Below are 19,435 nucleotides of genomic sequence, written 5' to 3' on the forward strand. Positions count from 1 at the left end.
GTTTCATTATCACACTCCCCGCAAACTGTTATTTTTACATTACAGATTCTATTGGCTAAAATTAAACAGGCAAAACAAAGTGAAAAGCGATCCTGCTGGTTCTAGACTTTCGTCAAAACAATCAAGTTGTGTCCAACGCTCTGTTGATCAAAAACAAATGTAAAAACAATAAAATTCACAGTGAAACATCTCATTTCAGTAACCAAACATTACAGTGATAGTACATCATCAGAAAAAAAGTCTGTGACTTCCTTGTCAAAGGTCCAGAGGGTGACCAGTTAGTGTATGAGTATATGTTGGAACACACAGGACAACAGTGGTTGGGATGATTCAAATGAACTACAGAAGCAGTGAGGTGCTGTATGTGTCACTGTACAGTAAATGAAGCTGTTTTTAAATGGATAGAGCAGATAAAACAATGATATTTACACTCTTTTCACGGTAAAGACAATTAGCCACATTATCTTCCCCTTATTGACATAGTACTCAACGTAAAAAAGAAAATCTATACAGTGCTCTCCTCTACTGCCCCAGTGATTCCCAACCCTTTGCCTCTAGTCTCCCCAGTCTGCCTGACATATTTTCATCTTGTAGATGTGAACAATTTTGTCTCTGACATCAAGACAGAGTGGGACAATGAATTTATGTTTAATTTGGAATGTGCTAATGTAACATGATGTGTCTTTGCAATTACTTGTTACTCAATCACGAATATTTTGTTTCCTGATTGGCTCAGTTGACTACATAATTAATCAGCCTGGCACAGCTGCAAGGTTCTAACTAGTTTTCAGACGTGTAATAATTTTTCTCTTAAAACGCTGCATGTCCCAACTATTTTTCATTGGGGCTGTCCAGACTGTAGGTTGGGGACCACAAACTCTACCCTTCATTGTTTAATTCCTCTCATCCAACTTTCTCTCTCTTTATCCTTGATCTCTATCCTGCTGCTGCAACCAGCTATGTGAAGTCCTTGGAAACAGCCTCTATGAAGTTGGGTGCTGACATGAGAATGGTGAACGTGCAAATGATGGAGAAGAGAGAGAACGCCACCAGGCACAGCCGGTCCACCACCGCCGCTGCAAACTTCCACTCGCTGCAGATGGCCTCAGCCTCATCCTGGTCCCGGAACCGCTGGGCTATGTACGTGACCTCCTCCAAGATACGCTGGATCTCTGGTGGGGGGATGCTGACTCCCATCCCCCCTCCGACTCCCATCCCAAGGCCTCCCACACTGCCAACTCCTCCAGGTGGCTCGGCCTCATCACTAGGGGAGCCATGGGCACGTCCCCCTAGTGCTACCCCGGAGTCGCTAGAAGATGGGCAGTGTGGGCTCTCTATGGGGTGGTAGTTGCTGAAGTAGAGGCTCATGGAACCGTTTGAAGTCCCTGTGGGGCAAGGTGGGCAGGAAGTCTGAGAGAGGGGCACACTGAGGCTTGGTACAGTGCCCATCTCTATGGAGCTAGTGCTGGAGTGGTGCTGAGAGGCATGACGGTACTTGTAACCAGGCCGCTTGCGTTCATCCCCAGGTTGTTTCATACGGAGGAACCAGGCACACCAGTTCAACAGAACCACCCGAACCTGAAAGAAGAAGGTATTATAAAGGTATCTGTGTAAAACAGCTCAGCTCAACTCTACTCCACTGCAGATAGCACTCCTTCAACGCAGGCGGAGCTTATTGTCATAGCTACACTCATCGCACAGCTGGGAAACAACGCACTGAGGAGCTTTGCTTTGGTCTTAGAAGCTGCAGCCTTACCATCACTCTCTGCCAGTTGCTCTCTCACACTTCCTCAACTGTTAGACACTATTAAGCTATGCTACTCTGACTCTCTGCAGTACATTGCCCTCAAGTAGAGATTCTGACCTCTGGTGCTGCACACTACAATACATCACCTCAATACAACATCTCTGTATCACCTTATGTGAAAGAGGAGCATCTGCCTTTTTGATGCTATTGAAAATCATACTGTCAGCATTTCTTAACACCATGCTATACTGTAATACTTTTCTACCGCACCAAGCCTAGTCAGTGGCACAAATACATGATGACATATTCATGCAAACATAGGCTTTTGTCCTAAATGACATCACTGACAATAGTGATGATGATCTGCTTCAATCAGTTACTCACCCACTTGGGCATCTTGCCTCCCTGAGGGTCATGATGGTGAAACTGCAGCACTATTACTGTCACCACGACAGACATTCCCACAATCATCATGGTGCTGGCAAAGTATTGGGCTGCGGAGTAGACAACAAACAATGTTAGCATGCTTTTACTTTTTGCATTTTATAACTTCTTGTAATCTTTTTCCCCATTTCCACCACTCTTAAACTACCCCATGGTAATTTAATGAACATGTACTAACAGGTAAAACATTAAGCCTGAATTAATTCCAAAAATAGGTTGATTTCACACCCAAACATGAAAGGAAAGCGAGTCTGATCAATCTGAGCATAAGGTTATATTGCCAAGGGGAGAAGATGCACACTTGTTCTCAAACAGGGGAAATAAAATATGTGCAAAAACTGTGACAAAATAGAAAATGGGGGTAAACAAACTAAAAAAAAAAACAGTAAAGGAGACAGAGAGAGATTAGTACTGGTTCTGGAGGGATGTTTTCACCCACACAAGGGAACAGTCAGAGAGGAGGAGAGCATTAACTGAAAACACACACACACACACACACACACACACACACATGCACTCACACAAAGTATATTTGAGGGCCTGCCCTCCTTTCTCTTGTTTGTGAACAAAGAAGAGCTAACAGTGAAACACAACAGCTACTGCAGTGCCAGCAAAGTCAAACTTCATGTGGCCTTATGGGGTCAGGGTTTATCGCCTTATTTGTTAGGACCATGTAAAGAAAGATGGAAGGAAATGGGTAGGGGGTGCTTAAAATTTAAAATCTGGCACTGCCCAGTCAACGCTGATGATAGATGTAGTGAAATGATGCACTAAATTCCTCAGTGGGTACTATATTGACCAAGAAAACCGAGTTCTCCTTCTTGTGGAGCCATGATGGCAGAGCCTGCATGTACCAGCATGCATTGCAGGTAAACTTCTGGTGCTCAAACCCATGTTGCTGAGTATCACCACCCAAGCCTATAGCTATTACTTTGTTGGCCAAAGCATAGCATTAGGTGCCAAAAATACTTGACACTCAAATAAGGGCTCCAAAATGGTTCCTCCTTAAAGGCTGATGTTCTACCCGGAACTGAACCTGAAGTGTTCTTTGTAAGGCTATGGGTTCCATTAATACCTTCTTTCATTCAAAGAACATTTTTTGGAAGAACGTTGAAGCGCTCTTCAAAGATTATTGAAGTCCTTGAGGAATTGTAGTATCAAGAGTTCTTGGTACCATAATATAAAGGGTTTCTCGGTAGATCCCTCTGGGTGGGTTCTAAATAAAACCCTTCAAGTTTGAAAAGGTTCTCATAGAACCCCCTGACTGGGTTCTAGATTACACCCTTGGAATATGAAAAGGGTCTTGGTGGAGCACCATGGGTGGGTTCTTGTCAGCACTCTTAGAAGATGGAAAGGTACTGCATATAACCCCCAGAGAGGGTTCTGAGCTGAACCATCAAACCATATAAGGGTTCTCTTCAGAACCTCTCGAAGGGAGTTTTGGGGTGAAACCTTTCACAGATGGTTCTTGGTATAGCTCTTTATGTTGGGTTCTAGGTAGAACTCTTTGAAAGCTTTCCAACTGGAACCTTTATAAAAAAGGTTCTACCAGGAACCAAAAAGGGTTCTCCTATGGGGACACTTATGGTTCTTGTTAGTGCCTTCACTTCTAAGAGTGGAGCATGGCCCCCGCCTACCCAGAAGCTGAGACTAGGAATCCAAGCTGAAATGGCCTGTAGTTCGTCTTTATATCCAGTGACATCACTGTGACATCACTGGATGCAGGAAGAACAACAGATTTTTGCAGCAGAAGAAGTCAGTGTGGCAGCAGTGAGTAATTTATGGCTTCAACTGACTACATTTAGCATAAACACTGACTGGATATTGACATGAATAGTGTCAAAATTTCCCTTTAAGTAAGAGGTGCTGGATCGAAAGAGAGGTGAAGAAGAAAAAGGAATGAGGAGAGAGATGAGGGAAGAAATAAAGGCAAAGAAAACAGCATTAAAGGATGTGTTTATGAGAGGAGAAAGGATAGTCCTGACAGCTTTATGGTCAATTCCTTCTCACTTAGGCTTTCTTTGTGGAAGATGACTCAGAAGGAGATTGCCTACAGATATGACGTACAATAATTCAAAACATAATTGTGGGCCCTTCACTCACATACTTCATTGTTGATAATGGCTGAACTAACTAATTAAAGTCAAAATGAACTGAGCCAAATGGTCTTGAACCAGATAAGAGAGGTCTAACTAAATTAACTGAAATGAAATGAACACACTGTGCTTATCTGGTGATTAAGGGCTGATGATAAAAGACATATGGCCTGATTCTGGCGCTACTAGCTTTATATATTTACAGTCGAGTCTGAGCAGCGACAATAACTCACATCCACATTCAGCCACTGTGTTGTAAAGGGGCATGAGTCATTTTTAACAAGGTTACTAAAAGTGTCCTTGTGTTGAGGTCATAGAAAATAATGAAAAAAAACACACATTAATCACTCACTATCAAGCTTTTCTTGTACAAGAGCAGTTATCATTGCATTGATGTAGAGGCAACTATGTTCAGCATGACCAAACACTACTCACATCAATACACTCACATAATGTACAGCTGAACTGTGTAATATATTTCACTTTGGAGGAATGATACGTTACACAGAGGATCGCAGTTATAATTCAATGGACTGAAAACACTCTGACACACATACATACAAGACAAAGCGACCTGTTTCTTCTCAGGCTGGTGAACTCTCAGTGATGAATTAGAAGTGTTAACCCTGCTACCATGTCTGCTCCAAAAAGCCTTTGAAGTCTTTCTCTCTGAAAACTTTAGCCCTTGGCCTCTTCTTCCCTTCATCCATTATTTCTTCTTCCATCCTCCTTTCCTTTTCTTGCCTCCCCAGCGGAGAATCAGACATTTCACAGCCTATTAATGGTGCTGACAGTTTTAGTTCTGGACACCAAATTTACTCCACACACCGTCCAGGAGAGCGCTGTGAATGATGTATAGATGCCCTCGGGCTACTCAAACCAGAGCCCAGCCACACACCAACACGTTTTTGTTTTTTTTTTCTGAAGAAGGTATGCATTATATAGAGAGGTCAGGCAATTCCCCACATTGAAAACGCTCAATAATTAATGCATGTTTTATATTACTGGTGTTTACTGGGAGTCAAGAAATACTCAAGAGGAACAGGTAAGTTGTTACTGTGGAGTGGTCAGTAATGTCTGTGTCCGATAAGCAATATATTCGTCCTATTGCTCGACCCTACAGACTGCTAGTTGCAATCTTTCTTATATTACAAATAAACAGTGCACTAAAATATATAAGCAAGAAATATAGCAACAATCTTGATCCATATTTGATCAACACTGCCCAGTCTGCAGTTTGATCTGAGCTTCAGGAGGCTCTACTGGAGACTGCAAAAACAATGGCAATTTCATGAGAGTGAATATTTTAACCCTAATCGTAACCAGGTGCTTTTTCTCCATAAACCTACCCATATTTTAACCACAACACTGTCACATTATAAAACATAATTCGTTTATGCAACACACTCAGTGAAGAAATAAGAAATTCAAATCTTTCTGCTATTACGGCAACACAGTACATTAAATTATGTTTCTCAAAACATTTTAGGTGAAGAATCTAATAGTAGATTTTGAAAATAATACCAGAATCTTGATCCATAATTGATCTGCTGTCCTGTTACCCTGCTTTATTGTCTATTTTACTCTAAACAGGACTGTAATTTAAAAAATGAACATACTGCTGTAAAATAAACATCATGCTGTATAGACGAGGACTTGAAATTAGTGACTGAGACCGTAAACTCATTAGGAAACTGTTTACTGAGGTCACAAATCAAGCGAGAAGTAGGATCATCCACATTGGCTTCACTTTTCAGACCTGAAAGCTCAGTCCACTTCTTCTTCTACTGCCTATAGGTACAGCTCTGGTGAGATCTATTGCTTCCGTTCAAACATTTATGTCCGTCCAGAAAAATGTCCCATCTGTCAGGACGGTTTCCATTTTTAGGCGCACCAATATCACTTGTTCCTGGTGATTCTACATTTATGCACACTTACATATTTTACACATACACATAAATATAACCCACCGATGAGAGGAACGGAGTCGGACGTGGCAGGCATGATCTCCGCTACCAGGAGCATGAAGACGGTTAACGAAAGCAGCACGGTGATGCCTTCAGACAGAGACAGAGAGAGGGAGAACATAAGCATATACTTAATGATGTGATCAGGGTCACTGGTGTATGAAATCAGTCCTGTAATTACTTATGTATGTAATCAGTTATGTCCTCATGACTACAACCATTTATCAGCTGCTGGCTTCTCTGACGTGTCCAAGGTGGGTTACAGCTCCAGAAATCCCTCATATACTCTTGACTGTGTAACTGGTGACTGCTCATCCACAGATGGCTATTCATCAAAACTCACTGACAGAATCCCAGAGTGGATTTAGTGGCAAAAATCTTATTTTGAAATTCAATTATTCCAAGGTGATTTGACATGCATGTATTCATGACTCGCTATATGATTCACAAGGACATGTTTGTCGACAAATATGTGAGGGAGCTTTAATGTGTTTATGTGTTAGTGTACAGCTGTGACTGCATTTGTATAAGCTTGAACACCTTCAAAAAGATTGATTCTTTCACGTCCCTGTGCTCTTTTGCCTTCATATTAGTTCAGTTTGTCTATTTGTTTGTTTGTTTATACTAAACCTCTTCCATTTTTTTCTTCATTTGTAATTTACAGGGACACCAACCTTGGAAACATTGAAAAATCTATCAAACAAAACATCAATAAAATATTTTTTTAAAATGTTTTGCAAACCAAAGTCACTTTAAAAAGTCATTTCATGTCAAGAATCAATGCATTTGGTGTGTTTTGAGCCCCTCACCCAGAGAAATCTTTTCCCCGGAGTCGGCAGGTAGCAAGAAGACCAACAGGGCCAAGCCAGAGATCAGCACACAGGGGATGAGCAAATTGAGGCCATAATATAATGTCCTGCGGCGCATGGTGACCGTGAACGTCACATCGGGGTAGGGTTCCTTACAGCACTCATAGTACAGCTCATTGCGCTTGGCTGGCACACCTAAGAGAAGAGCACACACGTATAAGTCATGCTGATTTTTTGTGGACTAACAAAGTGATTCAGTTTTAATTAACAAGTACAGTATCCCTCCATGTTATCTCTTCATAGGAATGGGTTAGGGTAGATTGGATTGGTTTGAAGAAGTGGACTAGAGTGGATCTGAGTCAGACCAGGCTTGACCTGCCTTTATTTTATCTTTTTATTATTAGTGAAAATGTTCAGTAAGTCAAAAAAGAAGGGAAGAAAAGGCTTTTTTCTATTTTGGTAGCTGAACTATCTCACCTTGAACTCCAACTCTGGGGATGTGGTATTCTGCTCTCACATATGGCCTGGTTACACACCTGCCAGCGTGTCAAACATTCCTATTGCATGCCATCTGGTGCTGTCTGACACCCATTTCCAGCTAACCATCACCCCAGGGGCATCTGCTGCTACTCTGTCCCAGCTGGAAACACCCCTCTAGAGAGATCTTCCAAAAATTCTCCCCTTTCCAGTTCATCCAGCAACAACCATCTAAAATGATGCCCCATTGTGAAATCACTCCTATAAAAGTAGTACATTGGAAAAATGTATCGAGTCTTTGTCAGTTATGTCTGAATATTTCAGCTTTGTCAAATATTTTAAATTTATGGAAAATGTTGACTTAAAGAGACTAATGATGGAGTATCCCACTTTGTTTTGCAGATACTGAATACAGAAGCAATTGTTGTGCTGTGTTTTTATACCCTCTAAAAGAATCGTTTTCAAAGTTTGTTTTCATCTCAGCTCAGAGAAGCTTAGGAGACAGCCTGAAAAACTGGTTTATTTTAAACTATAGGCCTACTTACTGAATTATGCATTTACACTGAACTCTGCAGTGAATAACAGCGTGTCTCTCTTACCCACGAGGTCCCACTCCCCATTGGGTATGTAAGTAGATGTGTCCACATCCAGCATCTGGAGGTCCAGCAGCCAGCCGTTGTGCGTCCAGGAGCCAAACTTCAGGTCACACTTTTGCACGTCAAAGGGGAACCAACGCACGTCGATGTAGCAGGTGCTCTTCAGGATGCCGGGGGGGATGTACTGGCAGTAACCTGATGCATTCACCAGTACGTTGGTGTGGAAGGTGGCGTCAAATCGCTCATCCGCACTGTGGAAAGAATAACAGAGAGCATTTGCTTGTGTGTTCAACATTTCATCATCTTGCTGTGAACTAAAGCTCCAGCTTGCTGAAAATCTCTTTATTGCCTCTTTAATTGTTTTTGACATCACGCTCGGGTACCACAAGCTGGCATTTGTTCCATCGGAGAGAGATGAAGACTCATAACATAATAACCTTGTAAATGAATGTGAACTGTGATGGAAGAAGTCACAGGAGGGTAATTTTGTCATCTTTGCCTGTTTGCTCCAATAAACAAGACAAATTAAGGATTAAGAAAAGCATATAGCTAGAGGCAAAGGACAATTGAAGAACAGCAATAGATTAGTATGATTTAAACCTGCAATAACTGATTTTTTTTACGTTTGCAGGCAGCAGAAACAAGTTATGAACACAACACTGTCAATATCATCACCTTTTAACTTGATATGACAAAATTTTTTACCAACAGTTCTTTATTTACAAATCCAATTCCAGAGCAACATGATTATTCGTTAGGAGTCATGTTTGTGTCCCTCTGATGAATTGAAGTGGCCTGGCAACCCCACACCAGTTCAAAAATTAGTCTGGAACCTCTTAGAAACTGTAGAGAAAGGTTTTATGTTGCTGGTATGACGTTGATATGATAAAAGCAGATAATGTTCACTGTCTATTTTTGCTGAAAACCGCACACATAAAAAATAGCAGATGCTGCATGTCTAGATGAAGCATCACTGCAGTCCAACACAACATGTACGTGAGCTGCGCTGCTCAAGTGGGCTGTGTGGCTGCTCTACCTTGTTAATATGTGCACCGAAATGAAAAGCAGGAGGTCCTGCACCGCACACGTGCTGCTCAGGCAGATGGTGTGGTTCTGTCTGTTGTTTGGTGTTGAGCAGGTGTTGTACAGTGTTTTTTTTAGAGCTTTTTCCACTAAAAACAGCTGCCTGCTGCAGCCCAAAACAATGTAATCTAACAGTGATGCACCTGAACAGTGAGCTGAAACTTAGTACAAAGCTCTGTAAAGCAGAAGGGAGCTGCAGATTTGTTAGGTAGGTTCATCACCAGGAGTGACCCCTTTCACATCATCATTACATACAATTTGATTATAGCAGTTTTCTTCATGTTGTAAGAGGTGGCATGTATTTGTATACCTGCTTAAGTGTCCCCGTCTCTTTGCTGCTTCAGCCCGCCTCATAGAGCAGTGAAGTGATATTTATCTACCCAGCCATCTGTAGAGCAACATCCTGCTGCGCCAGTCTTTACACACATATATAGTACACACAGTTAAACCCCAGGTGAAATCCAGGGTGCAGTGAAATTAAATATTCACTTCCATTGCTCTGCCAAATATGCAGTAACAGGAACAAATCGGTGACATGAGAAACACCACAGATGCCTCCTTCAAGGCTCTGCGACTCACAACCTGCTGGGCTGTGGACAGTTTTCGTATAAGTCAAGTTTGAAATATTTATTTTCAAACCCAAAGTCAATGAAATCATTGAACAAAGTAGAGTTTGTATGCTCTATAACTCTTTGAGTAGCAAACACTACTTTTGGACAGTAAAGAAAATGCCTTGACCACCTCACCTTAGATCCACTTCAGCTCCGGCACTCCAGTTGAACTCTAATTAAGTATTAAAAAGGGGCTCCTGTGGCGTCGTTCAGAGTGTGAACTTTTAAATTAAGCGCCAGGGGCAAACTTTGAACTTTTAGAGAACTAGTGTCTTCTGATTTGTTTCCTTACACAGTATGTGGCCAAAATTCAGTTCTCATACAAACTGATTCTCGACTGTAGCTGGAGGGAAACATCTTCCCTCCTCCTCTTCATTGTTACTTTTTATTATAGCAGGTGGGCAGCTGAAGAGAGTAAACATTCTGAAGTCAGCTTAGACCCGTGTATATTATGAAACCTGAAAAATTATGAATAAATACAATTTGTCATTGTGCTATATTTGTTTTGGATTACCCCATTTCCTTTAACAGAGACACTAATGTTATTTAATTGAGTGTCTTAGTTGAAATTCATCTGGATTTACATGCCCTCGTTTACAGTTACATAACCAGTTTCCCTCTATCTATTTTCATCATCAGCCAGACAGTGGGGTTTACATTTCCTCTCAGCTCTTTCACCCAGAAGACATGTTTACTGATAGTGGATTTTTTTTCTCACTTGTTGAAAGCTGGACGTAAATGGAAAAAAAAAAAACTCTACAGGAGTCGTACAAAATCATGTAACATTTAGAGAACAAGAGCATTTATCACGATGTTCACTAATTTCAGTTTTCTGAACTAAACTAAATTTAAACCCAGTTTTAGATTTTTAAAACTATAGCTACATTCTGGTCCAAAAAGCAAATTAAAAAAATCACTGCAAAACATGTTCTAAATATTACACTGTTTTAACATTTTGAATATCACATAAAACACATATTAAAAACTTGGATTTGAACAACTTTGAAAAACTTGGATGTAACCATTTAGTAATCACCATGATTTTGATTAGCAACTGCATTTTTCCTCAGTAACTGTAACAGATTACAATTACATTTATTTTGTAACTTAATTGTAATTTAATTACATCTAACTAGTTACATGTAATTAAAAGGCTCCAGGTGCAGTGGTCACTCACACATACACACACACACACAAGTGATTTCATGATCCCCTCCAGGCTTATGCCTGGCAGAGGATGCTTTTAATCTGCAGCTTTTAATATATTCATCTGTTCACATTACTGTAATGTTATAGGTATGATGACATTTGGACGTTAAGAGCATCGTCCCTAAAGGAGGAGGAGAATACAAAGAGTATACTAACGTGAAGTGAAGCTCATACAGCTTTGGGGTGTAGAAAATGTTGGTAAAAATGCATCTACAGCAATAGAGCAAAATGCCAACCAATGGAGCTAAGAAAACAGCCATGTTTTCAGCTTTGTGGCAAGGTATTTTTCAGATGATCCAGTGGCTTTGTAATGGGTTGTTTGGCCTAAGAAATCTGTAAATTGTCTAAACTCATAAAGGAGCACTCCATTCTTCAGTTTTATTGAAAAATTCAAAAAAATGAAATATTAGTGTGAAGTAGCACAGAGTTTTTAGTCATTACATGAAATGTCCCGTGTTATTACACGCATTCCTCTCAGCCAAGTCCTGCATTTGTCATTTTAGGCCAAACAAAAGCCCACTGTCGAGCTGACAGTCCCTTTCACGTCACAACCCACACAACCTACACACTGGACTCTACATTTACAGAATAAATGCACACACACACAATACACCTATACATGCACACACAAATCAACACACACACACAAAGCAATCCCCAGTGAGAGAGATAACGTCAGTGTGTCTGAAACATCCTGGAGCCTCATTCAGCCCTGACAAAAGGACGCGGTGTGCATCTTAACAGAATTTGTGGATGGACCCATTTTATTTGTCCCTGCCTCTGCTCAGATTGAGTGATTTACCATTTTCCAGCAGGGTTAAGTGTTGTAATTTATTTCTCTTCTGTGTGTGTGTGTGTGTGTGTGTGTTGCTATCAGCTGTGGCTCCGGGTGCTGGGCAGGGATGGGTGGGTTGGCCAAGGCAGAGCTATGTGATGAATTATTAAAGCCCTCACTTTATCTGAAGGTGTGCGCTTTGCGCCTGCAATCAGCGCTTACACACATCACAGCAGGGCATGTCCTGGACGCTGTGTGTGTATTGGAGAGTACACACTGTACAAGTTATTTATGTGCAGAAAGAAAAAGGTAAATTAGCTCAAGTGCACACAACGGTTTGTCTGTTTTGAAATCTTAAAGTGATGGTTCAGATTATTTGAAGTGGGGCTGTATGAGGTATTTATCCATAGTCAGTGTATTACCTGCAGTAGATGGCAGTCAAAGCGGTCCCAATTTGGAAGAGCCGAGAAGAGTAGCAGCACAGAAGCTCAGTAATGTACTGTGGTGGACAGAGTCAGCAGCAAAACTACCCAATTAATAAAAAGCCTGGCTCAAAAAATCTATATCAGTTTATATATGATGCATTTAGAATAATTTCACTGCTTTACCTTGCTGTCAGACAGCCTTTTCTGTCTTATATAAGCCAAATATCTCTCTGACTCAACCAGACTCCATTGGTGAAATCAGCAATTTTACCTCACAGAACAAGGGAGTTGCTGGTCTTCTACTTTCTTGATTGCTCAGTTGGTTTGTGTTACTGTGTGACTTTCATATTTTAAAAGGTCAGTGCAGATTCACCAAATGCACAGATTTGCAACTCCTGTGTTCTGCAAGGTAAAATTACTGGTTTTGCAGATGGAGTTTGGTTGACCGATAGAGAGAGAGAGAGTAGTAGAAGTAGTTACCTGATGGAAACTAAAGCTAAAGCAGTGAAGATCATTTAAATATAATGTACACTTCAACTAATATTATATAATTTATTTAAGCGGCTAAAATATATTTTGCTGCTGATCTTGTCCACAACAGTAAGTCACTTAGCTTCAATGCTGGTACTCCTCTCTGCTTCTCCAAACTGCTCTCCAAATTGTTGACTTCCATCTGAAAGTAATACACTGACTATGGATAAGTGCCTCACACCATCCCACTTCAAATAATCCAAACTATCCCAAAAGTAAAAAAGCTTATGTCAGGTACTGTTTTAAAACATTCGGTACTTTATTTTAGCTTGCTCTAAGATAGAAATGAAAAAATAAAAAAAATAAAAAATAATTGAAAAAATAATTAAATATGCAAACCACTGGGCAAGTGATAGCCCTGGGAGAATGGGAAGTAGTCGTGTGTGCACAACACACACATACACACATACACACATACACACACCCTGGAGAAAGAGAACTGTGGACATGTGAGAGTGGGACAAGGTGGAAACAGAGACTGACCGACACTGACAATGGTGGCAGTGACAGGTTCCTGCACCATGGGACGTGAGTCACCAAGCTTTCCTCTTCGCTCACTCAACACCTGCTGCTGTCCTCGCACAGGAACACACACACCAGTGACAAAAAGAAGAAAGCCAAGTAAAGAGTGAAGCAGAAAGAAGGGCCAGGCAAAGGGGGACAAACTATCCTGCACTGTTAGAAATATGTAGAACGCACTGATCTTTGAAGCAAGATCTCAATGACAGACTAAGAAATAACATACAACAATATTATGTCGCTTTGATTGCCTTGCCTCGATGCCTGACATCAGGCTGTGGAGACTGAAAGAGCAGCAACGAGTACGACAGAACACTTTGCTTTTTCACATTAGATCAGAGGAAAGGAGCACTAAAGAACGTGCGAAAGCTAACACCTTACCTGAAGCTTTTAGTCACACACAGCTGAGTGCTGCACACGGACAGCGTCTACAGTACTCGGACTGCATTAAGCAAAGACCTATCCATGTATATTATGTCATAACCCAAGAACACGGCATTCAACCAAACAGCCTGAGGGAGTCCTGACATGAGGCACTCCGCTTGACAGCCTTGAGGCCCTTTGGTTAACTCAGTGGTCAAGGAGGCTGCAGACAAGAAATGCCATATATTTTCATTTCACAGTGAGATGTTTATTTCCATAGAGGCAGAGAGGATGTACATCACCCACGATTCATGGATTACAAACAAACATCTTCATTGTCATCTTCAAGAGGGCACAGCACGCTCAGGATCATTACGTTGGGATAATGATATGTTACGTAACTGTTGTGAAGTGTAAATACTTTTTTTCCCTTTTTGTTTTAGAACCGCCTCAGCATTTAAAGGGGCAGTTCAACCCAAAATCAAAAACACATATTTTCTCCCTTACTTGAACTATCCATCCAGATTGATTTTGGTGTCTGCCTGCCTGCCCTTTTCTGACTATAATGGAATGCGATGGCACTCGGCTTGTGGTGCAAAAAAGAAAAAGAAAAATTCAACAGCAGCATCTCTTTCCGGAATCATTACCCGGTTAAAGATCATCCACTGCGTGTTGTGAGCAGTTTTATGTAGGAACTATTTTCTGCCAACATGCCAGCTGCTCAGCCAAGGAGGACGCCATCATGCATTGTCACAAGCACGACCTTCTCGTCCATGAGTAGATGCACACTTCCTTCTCCACGCTGAAAAAACAGTTCCTACATAAAACTGCTCACAATAAACTCTTTGGAGTATAAGTAACCAGGTCATTAATTCTGGAAAGAAACATTGCTGTTGGCATGTTGAGCACCATTCAGTTCCATTATAAAGATGTCACCATACCAGAAATTTAGTCATGACTACCAGTACCAGTATCAAATTCCAATTTGATACCACAGTAACTGAATAAAAACAAGAATAAAATTCAGCCATTATAATTTCACTCTCTGTGAGTATAATTGTACTCTGTCTGTCTGTGAGCTCCTTCACTAAGTTAGTAAGTTGGAAGTGTTTCCTCCTTTTGTTTAAAGTTTGATGATGTAACTGTCTGACACGTGTAGCTGTCCTTGTTCTATTGTTCATATCGCTGGCTCCTTGAGAGAGAGAATATGTGGTGATTTAATCTAGTCTGAAGGCCACACCCAGAAACTTTGTTTCCACCACGGACGAGATCTGGACAGCTAACAACAAAAGCTTTCTGGGTGTCAACAGTTCACTGGACCAGAAGTTCAACTCTGGAGTGCAACAAGGCCACCAACAAGGTGCAAAAGTAATGAAGCTCAGCATAAGTTCGATCAGGAAGTCCATGCCTCTTTCATTCACAACTTTCTCGTACTCTCTTTCCTGCTTATTCTCAATCAGCTGATTGTGTTTTTTTTTCTGTTAACCAATCAGATTTAGCTGCTATCAAACTTTGAAATCTGTTCTCCTCTGTTACAGCTTGACTCAAAGTTGCAACAAAAGGAGGGAGTCCACACACAAAAAGATCAATGATCTAGATATTTTATTGAAAAACCCAAATAAATAATGTGGAGAAAGAGATAAGATGTAATCAGTAGTGTAGTGCATGTGTGGGTGGAAATGGGTGTATGTATGAGCGCCGAAAATAAGGATTCAAACCCAAACTAATATGGCAGACGGCCATGAGGAATGGTGGCAGCAGCCCAGCCAGAGAGAGGAAGAGTCTAGGGAGAGCAGCCCTTTTATGCCCTCTGGCTCCTCCCAACTCTCAGGTGCAACCAGTCTCACTGACGACCCACCCAGTCTCTGGGTGAACAAAACAAGACACATGGGTGGGCCGTCACACCTCTCTCTCCTCTCTCCAAAACTTGGCTGCTGACAACAAAACAATCTAGATAGATAAATAGCTCTACAGGTAAGAGGAAAAAGATTTTTGATTTTGGGTTGCACTGTCCCCTTAAATAAAAGTTACGTTATCATTATTGTTGATTAGCATTAAGATTTAAATGTCATCAGGCACTTCTCCAGTAAGAATAATATCCATAGAACAGCACTTGATACCCTCAAAGAGAGCTCTTTGTACACAGACAGAAACATTGCAGCCATCTCTAAGTGATGCTTTCATCAGCTCATCGCTTTGTTCCAATTCAGGCTGTTTCAGCTGGTTTTATGGTTGACCTTTTTTACTGTCACATATTCTCTCAGGGGTCTTTAGAATCCATGTTCCACTTTAAAATCATGCACATCAGTCCTAAAGACAGTGCATCTATTCTTTCATTCCCAGGGTGTTCAGTCATTTAAGTGATCACAGAAAAGTCATCAAATCCATCCATCTGTCCATGCAGTCAACCGCGCATCCATCTAAAAACAACAACAAAAAAATTCCCCCCAACTATCCATTTATTCGATTAATTCCCCTCTCATCTTAACGGCCTGTCACAGTGCTCTGTCTGCGGTGTACGTCTACCTTCCCTGCTGGCAGAATTAGGATTCTGTCTGTGGTTTACCTGAGTTGGACGTCCTTCTTGTGCCTCATCGATCCCCAGTCAAGTGAGACCATTGACTTTTCCCTCTAATGAGAGAGGAGGTCAGTGGCTTACATAGCTGTTTTAGATTTAGATATTCTTTATAGAAACACAATCACACACACACACTTGCGCCAATTGTGCTCATGCTCGCCTGGCAAACGCATATAAAGCAGACGCATACACACACACACACACACACACACGCACACACTGGCAGACAAGACGGAGCCAACATAAAGTTTACAGCTACTTTTCATCAATGAAGTGAGAGAGCTTCATCGTAAACACTCTCAGTCTTAGTGGAGGCCACATGCATTTGTCTTTTGTCATAACCTTCTTTTGAAAGCTATAATATGTAACATTCCCAAATCAAAATGTCTAAAAAAGCTATGTTATATATTTTGCTGAATTATGTACTTACATTATCCCAAATGTTTCAAACAATGGTCAAACTCAGAGAGATCTGTAATTATTAAACGTGACAGTGCGTTTCCTGTTGGCTGTTTAGATGCTATGATTTCCAGGAAAAATGGTCATATGTCAGATATATGATTAAACGGAACCTGAATAAAACTTTAATACATTACATGTCAGGTAGATTTATGGTGCTTGTTTAACAATGACGACAACTTCCATAATCTGACACTAATGTGAGACAGACCCTACTGGCAGAATTTATTAAATTAAATTTCTCCAAATTAAAATAAATTAAATTAAAAACTTTTTTTTTTTTTAACCCTTCAAGAATTACCACTTCATGGTTGTTTACCTCTGCCAACCAGTCAAGTTCCTGTTTATATCCATGTCTTTCCAGACTCATGTACTGTATGAAATGCAGACTTTAAATGAATTAAGTGTATTGAAGTTCTAACTATATTGACACGTATGATTCCAGTGAATAATTTCCAGACATTCTGTCTTCACTTATTTTTACAGAGGAGTACACAGGACTGATAGAGGGCTGAATACTATGATCACAGTGAAATTAAGCTTTGGATATAAAATGTCATCATTAAACATTTGTGTGAACGTTGGTCATAATTAGCATTTCAATTCTTCAAACAGGTTTTGTGAGGTCACAGTGAACTTGACCTTTGACCACCAAAATCTAGTTAGTTCAAGTTTGAAGAAGTTTCCTCAAAACATTCTTGAGACAGAGTTTTTGATATATCATGTTGTGACGTACCAACATATGGACGGACAGATGTATGGACTTCCTGACAGACGGACACAACCTGAAAACATGACTCCTCCATTCACGGCTGTCACCAGCACAAAGGCATAAAAATATTTTAGCATCCATGCTGTCAGCCATTGGACTTGCTGTAATTTAAAGTCTTTAAAGATTTGAATTGGAGGATTGTCAGCTGTCCGTAACTCCACAGAACCTTTGCAAATGTGATAAATAACAAAACAATTTCCAGAGGCAGTATGCATGGATATGGTCTGGATGGTAAATCTATCACTCACAGTATGCATTATCCATGCGTGGAGCATCATTGTAAGTCAGTGTGAGCAGAATGATCAGAAAATATGAAAAGCAATATGTGAGAGATATGAGAGATTTCACACTGCGATAATATGAGCTGAATGACTCATCACAGATAATATCTGATTTTTCAATCTCTCTCTTCTTTGAACACATTATATATTGAGATGGCATCTGACCTCTGCCCTCTTAAATATCATTAACTTCATATTAAAACAACAGAAAATGAATAAATGCATTTACAGCGAGCTCTAGTCTGAGCAGCATGCTAATAAGCCTGAATGAATCTACTATTCAACACAGTAAGACTAGCGTGTTATTGGCTGCGCACTGATGGCTCACTGTGTAATGGCCTGTGTTGCGCCATTACTGCCTATAATTGTGTAACAGTGTGTGTGTGTGTGTGTGTGAGAGAGAGAGAGACTGTTTGTTTGTAACCTGTGCCCATGTCCCTGCATAGATATTTATGTGTATTAGTGAGATGAGAGTTTAGATGTGTGTGGTGTAATTAGGTAGATGCACATGTGTGTGTGTACATTTCCAGCAGCGATCCATATTACTGCTGAAAACTGTAAATTCTCATCTCCTCAGGGGGCATGTAAACCTTCTAGCTCAGCTGTAAACTGAATCTTCCCCCTCAGCTTCACTTTGCTGTTCATTTTTATCAACTTCAACGAAGTAAGCAACAGTCTGAATATTAAGCCTGAAAACAAGCGACATCAGCGCCGTTTTTTTTCAGTTATCAAATCTAAAGCATGTATGGCTAGTTTCAACAGATGATACAATAATTATGATGAATTCATGTTTGTTTTCAATCATGTCTTCTAAAAGTTCATTCATATACAACTGAGCACTGAAAACATTCTGTTAATATGCAAAGCACAGATATTAAAATCTGCACACTGTTTGCTGTCAACATATTGTATTTGTTTTCCCAACAATGTTCCATCCGAGTAACCGAGACATGATTAATGTTTTCTGATTATGTTTGGGCAACTCAAGAGTTGGTTAAGGTTGGGGAAAGGTGTGGCTGAATATTGTGAAAGTCAATGTTGACATGAATGGAAATGTTAGCTGGTTGGGCAGAGCACCACTTTGGTCCAGACTGAAATATTTCAACCATCTTTGGCGGATTGCCATGAAATCTGGTACAAATATTCATGGCCTTGAGAGGATGAATCCTGATGACTTTGATGATCCCCTGTGTTCACTTATCCAGTAAAGTATCTCAAGCTCTGCTCAGTGGATTGGCACAAACTGTTGTACAGATAGTCATGGCTTCAGAGGTCATGTTAACAGAATATTTTCCATCATTGACAGAATTTTTTGTAACAATGATGGAAAATTCTGAAGACCATCCATCATTTTGACAGATTAAATCACAGAGGGCGATCTACCATAGCAAGATGTTGTGTTGCTTGCAATGAGAGAGACATCACCTTAAGCCTTAAAAAGACAGACAGAAATCTTTAGCAAAATAATCACAAACCTACAACATGGACATCATAGATTTAAAGTAAAAACTATTTAAAAAAAAGAAGATTGAATGAACCATATTTACAAGATACAGGAATATCCTAATCCTGAGGAAAGAGCAAAAGGGAAGCTCAAACCTGCCTGCAGCACAGGCAGCACAAACCTTTCATGCTGCAGGACCCCAAGATGAGCACATTATAATATGATAACACCATGTAACAAAGAAGTCCT

The 19,435-nt window shown here is 40.5% G+C and overlaps 1 protein-coding gene across 1 annotated transcript in view; it reads right to left on the reverse strand.

The window, feature by feature from the left end:
• Positions 1 to 805: 805 nt before the first annotated feature.
• The window catches only part of LOC146326726 (neuronal acetylcholine receptor subunit alpha-7-like), a 47,618-nt gene continuing 28,988 nt past the window's right edge, over positions 806 to 19,435 (reverse strand). Inside the window, exons 6-10 of the mRNA XM_084719060.1 lie at positions 8,140 to 8,387; positions 7,064 to 7,258; positions 6,258 to 6,344; positions 2,132 to 2,241; positions 806 to 1,578 (exon numbers count right to left, since the gene is read on the reverse strand). Coding sequence (XP_084575186.1) covers positions 958 to 1,578; positions 2,132 to 2,241; positions 6,258 to 6,344; positions 7,064 to 7,258; positions 8,140 to 8,387 — 1,261 coding nt within the window. The 3' untranslated portion in view covers positions 806 to 957. The remainder of the gene's footprint in view (positions 1,579 to 2,131; positions 2,242 to 6,257; positions 6,345 to 7,063; positions 7,259 to 8,139; positions 8,388 to 19,435) is intronic.

The sequence above is a fragment of the Lutjanus erythropterus genome, chromosome 5 (genome assembly GCF_056507025.1).
Source record: "Lutjanus erythropterus isolate fLutEry1 chromosome 5, fLutEry1.hap2, whole genome shotgun sequence".
Lineage (NCBI taxonomy): Eukaryota > Metazoa > Chordata > Actinopteri > Lutjaniformes > Lutjanidae > Lutjanus > Lutjanus erythropterus.